Source organism: Paralichthys olivaceus, chromosome 9 (assembly GCF_024713975.1).
Source record: "Paralichthys olivaceus isolate ysfri-2021 chromosome 9, ASM2471397v2, whole genome shotgun sequence".
Taxonomy (NCBI): Eukaryota; Metazoa; Chordata; class Actinopteri; order Pleuronectiformes; family Paralichthyidae; genus Paralichthys; species Paralichthys olivaceus.
Window position 1 is genome coordinate 10,176,105 of NC_091101.1, and position 6,838 is coordinate 10,182,942.

The 6,838-nt window shown below is 41.6% G+C and overlaps 1 protein-coding gene across 1 annotated transcript; it reads right to left on the reverse strand.

Moving 5' to 3' along the window:
• Positions 1-440: 440 nt before the first annotated feature.
• adrb2a (adrenoceptor beta 2, surface a) lies at positions 441-5,558 on the reverse strand. Its single transcript, XM_020081938.2, has 2 exons — positions 5,323-5,558; positions 441-5,048 (listed from the first exon to the last, which is right to left on the reverse strand). The coding sequence occupies exon 2, from the start codon at positions 5,046-5,048 to the stop codon at positions 3,792-3,794; it is 1,257 nt and encodes a 418-aa protein (XP_019937497.1). The 5' UTR covers positions 5,323-5,558; the 3' UTR covers positions 441-3,791.
• Positions 5,559-6,838: the final 1,280 nt, after the last annotated feature.

Below are 6,838 nucleotides of genomic sequence, written 5' to 3' on the forward strand. Positions count from 1 at the left end.
CCTGCCAATCCTTGAGTATAATGTCAGGGAAATGTTTGGAAAATTCATAGCGAGTGAGTGGGTGCTCTAATGACATTTTCTAATGTGTAGATGTGATAAGGGCCGACGCAGGTGCATGCTCTACACAGGCACAACCCCTCGCCTGAATGTTCTGGATATTTTCCCATTGTTGTGCATGTGGCCAGACCAGAACTGTATGTACATTATCTGGATTTCATGTCTGCGACCACCTTTAGGGATTTTTATATTTTCCATATTTTTGGGTACATGTTTCTGTTCGTAATTTCAATGTCTTTAATAAGTACAGACCCAATGTTTGGGACATTTTCCAGATTATAATTTGATTTGATTTGTATTATTTATTTAGTTCATGTCTGAAAATGGCTTTGTATTCTCCTTACTAACAGTCATAAAGGACACATGTATGAGGACATTACATGCAACATGTTCATAATTTATTTCAACACAAATGTTACAGTACATACACATTTGCTTTTTCATAAATATCACAGGACACCACATGTTGTAACAGGCTTCGTTACCTTTACAGTGAAAATAAAAAAAACTTGTGCGAAAATAGCTTGCAAACATTTAGTAAACATTTAGCTGAGTGATGACTTTTTCACTCTGGCCACAAAAAAGGAAGTTCACATATTATAGGTTTGACTTGTCATGTGACGGCTGTAACGATATTTAACTTTCATAGAAGATTCACATTTACATACATCGATTTACCAGAACAGTCCAGAATCAACGACACGAGATGTCGCAGCGACAACTCATGTCAACTTTGTGTTGAGTCACAAACAGGGAAAAATATTACGTTACAAGTCAACCAGAGTATCTCTTCAGCCATTATTTATAGTTCAAACATTTTTTTTCAAAAATACCACAGATGTTTCATGAAAGTGCTACACAGTGCTGCTGTAGGTGAGTGAACCATCAGATCTACGCTGTGGGGGAGCTGATCGTGTTCAATGGGAGCAAAGATGAATAAGTGAGGATTGCATTAGCTTTAGCCAACCTGAGCCTTTATCATTTCAAACTGTGTCAATCAATGCCATAGATCAAATTCTTTTACACTGACACATAAGTTCCACATTTCTATACTCTCTCTAAGACTGGAATGTCGTAGTGTAAGCTAATCATTCAGGACTCATTGCACATAAGTACGCTGTGTCCTCCAGCGGGAGGAGGTGAAGACATGAGTTACATTCCTTATTATACAGGTTTATCGATGAAACAGTAACCGTGAATCACTGTGGGACAGCTGAGATGCAAGGAGAGGCCACTGCCAGGAGGGAGCAGTGTGAATATATAGCTCACAACCGGTTCCACTTGGATGACAACAGATCACTTTTGATAGAAAGTGTCACCAAAATCCACAAAAAACACATCACCACAAATATATAGCAAGACATGCGAACCATAGCTTGGGAAGTGCTTCTAAAAACGACAGATGGTTTAAATACAGATTTCTTTTTTTAATCCTGTGACTCATTAATAGTGTCAATGCATTGATTAATTCAGAGTGAATAAATACAATGGATCAAAAACCTTGGTCTAGAATCTGTTTTGTGCTTTGTGCTTTACTGTACAATGAAAATGCTGGAGGGGGTAAAAGCGCTCCACCCCTGCATTTACTTTGCTGTAAATCCATCAAAAAGCTGGAAAGCTTGTTTTTCACAGAGCAACACTGACGTATGATGAAACTGTATTTACGTCTGTCCCTAAGGTCTGTGACAACCGCGCTGACTAAACAGTGATACAGTAAATAGAGATTCCTTTGAGGGAACTAAGTTCACAGTTTTGACAGTGTCAGCTGATCTTACTCCAGAGGCACCATGGACGAAAACACAGGTCACTAACACCGATTTAGACTGACAGAGAATCCCCAGCCCCCAACTCCCAGCAGCCACATTTAGCATGCTGTCACTTTAATCAGAACATGGAGGTTGCCAAACCGTCTGGGGGGGGGGAAGGGGGTCACATCCACAGTAACACCTTCATGACTCCTCTGGTGAGTAATGTCACTGCGGACCATTTAGTGTGAGAAAAGTGGAATGACATATAAAGCCCTGCATGCTGTTTGCAGGGGTCAAGAAGTGACCTTCCCAGGAGCCTGAGATCGACAGGTGATTACAGAAAAAGTCTCATCACAACCTGCACGTTAGTATTGTTTTTGTTGGGGACTTATCTCATTCTCCAGCTCAACAGCAGAGATAATGGATTTATTTGTGTTTAGTGGGCTGGGCGCAGCTGGATTGGGAGCATTTCCTGAAGACTGCACGCAGAGAGGCGTCTAAAGCAGAGTGACTGAAACAACTGGAACAGCTGCGGCACCACTCAGCGGACCGCTCATTGCACTCCTGAGTGTCTTATTCAAACGTTAAGACGGATTTCATAAATATCCAGACATCCGTTTACAGTGAGGAGACTCTGGGAAATGTCCGGGCGCGGTGACAAAGGTGCACATTTTTTTGTCTGCTCTTCTTATTTCTGTTTATCGGCCTGAATATCATAGCCACCATGTCTTGGCATGGAATTTTGTTATCATTTGGCTGACTCTACGTGCTGTTTATTATTGTTTGTGGTTTGTACCCTTGTGCCATGGCTAAGGAAGGAGCTTCTGTGGTTTCAGTAAACACTGTTCAAGCTGAAACACAGCAACCACACAATCTAATAAACAAACATGGTTTGTTTAGCAATAGGAACAACTGTTACTGGCACCAAGTGAGGACAGGAGTGTTAGTTTGCCTTACACTTATGTGATGGCTTTTATAATGTACCAAATATAAGTTTTACTTGATGCACAGATGCAAATGCTCAAGAAGGGAAAAAAACGCTTGCAGCAGTTTCTCAGCTTGCACCAGTGAGATGTAGATAACGGCGAATATGCATATATCTGGTACTATCTGCTGACAGCAGATGCTCCCACCATGCAACAGGCTGGAAAACATCATGAGGCGGGCCTCACGACACTGAACAGAAAGGAGAGGGAGAGACAGAGAGAGCGAGAGAGTGTGTGAGAGAGACAGACAGAGAGTGAGAGAGAGAGAGAAAGAGAGACAGATTCTGCCACACCTTTTGTTGAACATCTTTTTCTCAGAAAACCATTACAATAAAACTGACTTGGAAAGTAAATGAAGCCAAATTATAATCATTGAATCGGAATGTATTTCTTCAAAAAAACAGAAAGCATCAATCGTACTATATTTGATCCTTCATTACTCCTTGTCCATTTTCTGATGAAAATAAATTATTTAATATCCATACCTATTTGGTGTGCTTAAATGGATTTTACAGAATCACAACACCCCTTTGAATTTCAAAATATTTTATACTAACTAAATTGTGAGATCTTTCACCAAAAATCCAAGATAAAAAAAAACACAAATCCAATTGGAGCTCGATAATTTGCAATTTCATAACCCACAGACTAATTTATCTGAGTAAATGAACATATGAGAAACTGCCCTGGTTTAAGTCCTGTGGAGTTGTGTGAAGTAGTACATAGAGTAAGTTAAGAAAGAAAAAGAAGTGATGAGGTAGATGTAAAATGAAACTGATAAATGTAACAAAAGGAAATGTGATCTCTTACAGTATGTTTGCTGTGTTCAAAGAGGAAAAACAGTTTCCCCTGCCGAACATAGTTGTAACAGTTTGTTTAGAGCAGTCTGCACATTCTCTGCCAGTCACTTTGACTGGCCTTACCTTCATTAGTCAATGGGAAAAGTTTATGAAAGCAGTGTAAACGTGTCTGGATCAACTGACGTGTTAGGGCTCCAAGCTTAAAGGACAGTCGTAGCAGTCTTTTGGCCTTTGCTGCAATTCCCATTTGGGTCCATCTCTCTGTCCACAACACTGCAGACCCCCGCACCTTGCTCCACACACCCGTCATTTGCGTCACTGTCTTCCGAACTGCCCTTACTCCTCCCTTGTTGCTCGCTCTGCCAACTGTGCCTGTCGTAGATGTATCCATTCACGGGCCCGGGGCTGCTGAGACGGTTCCTCTTCATGCAGAGGATTTCCTTGAAGGCATACCTGAACTCAGGGCTCCGGCAGTAAATTAATGGGTTGAAGGCGGAGTTTGCGTAACCTATCCAGTTGAGTATCCTGAAAGTGAGGTCAATGCCCTCCACCTTCCATATGGCCACCACCACGTTGAGCAGAAAAAAGGGCAGCCAGGACAGGGTGAAGATCCCCATGATGATACCCAGTGTCTTGAGAGCTTTGTGTTCACGCAGGCAAAACTTAGCCTTCTTGTGGGCACGTCCGTTATTGGTCTCCAGACATTTGAGGGTGCTGTTGTCGCTGTTATGAAAGCGTCCGACGCTTTGGTCGATTTTCTTCAGCTGGCGCTTGGCCTCCTGGAAAACCCGGCTGTAGACAAAAACCATGATGACCAAAGGGATGTAGAAGGAGATTATGGAAGAGGTGATGGCATAGGCCATGTTGGTGTAGAACTCGCAGCAGTCACTGTTCTCGATGCACTCCTTAGCTTCCCTATCGTCGGATATCCACCACTTCATGTGGATGGGCAGGAAAGATATCAAAGCAGCAATCACCCACACCAGCACGACCACAATGCGAGCTTTGCACTTGGTCAGCATGGACTGGTAGCGGAAAGGAGAAGTGATGGCTAAATAACGATCTATGGCAATGACACACAGGGTCTCGATGCTTGCAGTTACGCAGAGCACGTCCGTCGCTGTCCAGAACTCACACCAGAAACTACCAAAATGCCAGGTGCCAAAGATGATGTAACAGGCCCCGAAAGGAACTACGATGAGACCCATGACCAGGTCGGCACAGGCCAGGGACGTGATGAAACAGTTGGTGACATTTTGGAGACGCTGGAAGCGGCCGATTGCCGTGATGACCAGGATGTTGCCAAAGACAATGCACAGGACGAGTAAGGACATGATCATGCCCAGCAGGATCATTGTTGGCTCACTGTAACCATCCTCATGCTTTGCAGAGCCCGACGATGAGTTGATCATTTCAGCACTCACATTGAGGTACACTGGGGGGGTTGTGCTTCCCATCTGAGGACACCATGTGTTCACACACACAGACACACACACAGACACACACACAGAAAGAGGTGAAGATCAAAATGTAAAAATGGCCTGATGAAAACAGAAATCAACACTGTTCATACAGAACTCACATGTATATAAAACTAGGAGTAACAAATGTGCAGTATTCTGCCTGCTGTTAGTTTTATTTTTCAAAATAGAGAAGAAACAGAATTACACCACAAAACAAATCTATTACATCCTGTTCAAAAAAACATGCCAACCAATAAAAAGTACAAACCTCCACAGGTTGTCTTGTTTCGTGCCTCCCATATAAAGTAGAAATGTGACTGTTCAGGTCGTTCTTGTAAAGTATTCCATGTCACATGTCCTTTCTTTCTACTTCAATTTATTTTCTATCCACTCTACTATGACTTTCTCTTTGAACTGGTCTACCCTGTTTTCTTAATCTCTGGGTGCCTCACTCACTCAGTGCCTCTGTTGAGCAGTGTTTCCTCTAATGTGTCTCCCAGACTATTTGTCAGAGCCCTTATAATGTGCTGTGATGACATCACGGTCAGTGCTCAGCCAATCACACAGCCAGCCTGCGGAGGGTGCTGAGCGCTCTAGAGAGTTTGAACACACTGTCCCTGCAGCTGCTGCTGCTGCAGGGCTGCATGGGACAAAGACTGCAAACACAAGAAATGTCTTTTTTATTGACCTCTTACATTTGTTACATGCTTGTTAAAAAAAACAAAAATAACAACAACATAAGCTTAAAAGGTCTCCATTTAGAATGTGTGTATTATGTGCAGTTGTGCAGCCCAAGCAGTGAGGGAGCATTACAGCTCTTGTCTGTTGGTCTGGATCATATTAAAAGAATTTGCTTGACTGTATGAGGAAACAGTTGAATGCATAAGTGATCCAACTGGCAAGTTAAACCATCTTTAGTCTACAATCTATGATTTAATGAGAATTTAACTATTACCATTCATGTTGTTTCATAGAAAAATACTCTAGCACTCATACAAATAGGGAACAGGTTAGCCTTTGCAGATGCTGTAAATGGAATCAAAAACATTAAAGGTGTATCTACAGATATTACAGCTTCACAAATACTGCATTAAAAAAAAGAGAGAAGAAGTTTTAGGTTTGAGGACAAATTTACATTTATGCTAATTGTCTAACATTCAGCTATTGATATGGTGGTTTCTGTTTCTGTATCTGAAATCCTATTCAAATTATTTGACAGACTGCAAGGGGAACAAGAACAGATCAGCCACTGTGTAATGTAAAGTAGGGTTTTTTTCTCTCATCATTTTGCGCTTCATCACTGCCTCTATTGAGTCAGCAAGACGCATCCCCACTAAATTACTATGAGTATGTCTGGTCACAGGTTTTTGTGTGCAAATATGAACTGAGTTTGTATCTACAAACCACATCATCTAAAATAAAGGGATATAACAGACTGGAGATTCACTAGGGAACCTGCCTGTGGGAAGTTTGCTTATCACATATGCCCAAAATTGAACTCATAGATTTACTATGTTGATACAAACACACTTGGGGCACAGGGGTGAACCCAGTGCCGGGGGGAACTGGCCCCAGCTGAAATCTGACTGAAGTGTGTGGGTTTTTTTTACTAAAACTAGTTACAAACAATAAATATGACAATTTGATAAGTATATATATATTCTTAGCTTTTTTAAACTATGTGCTTAATGAAAGGAGGTATTTTCAAAATATATTCAGTGTGGCTTTGTTGAAAGAGCTAACAGTTAAAGAGGAATGACTTCAATGTGCACCTTATTGATTCA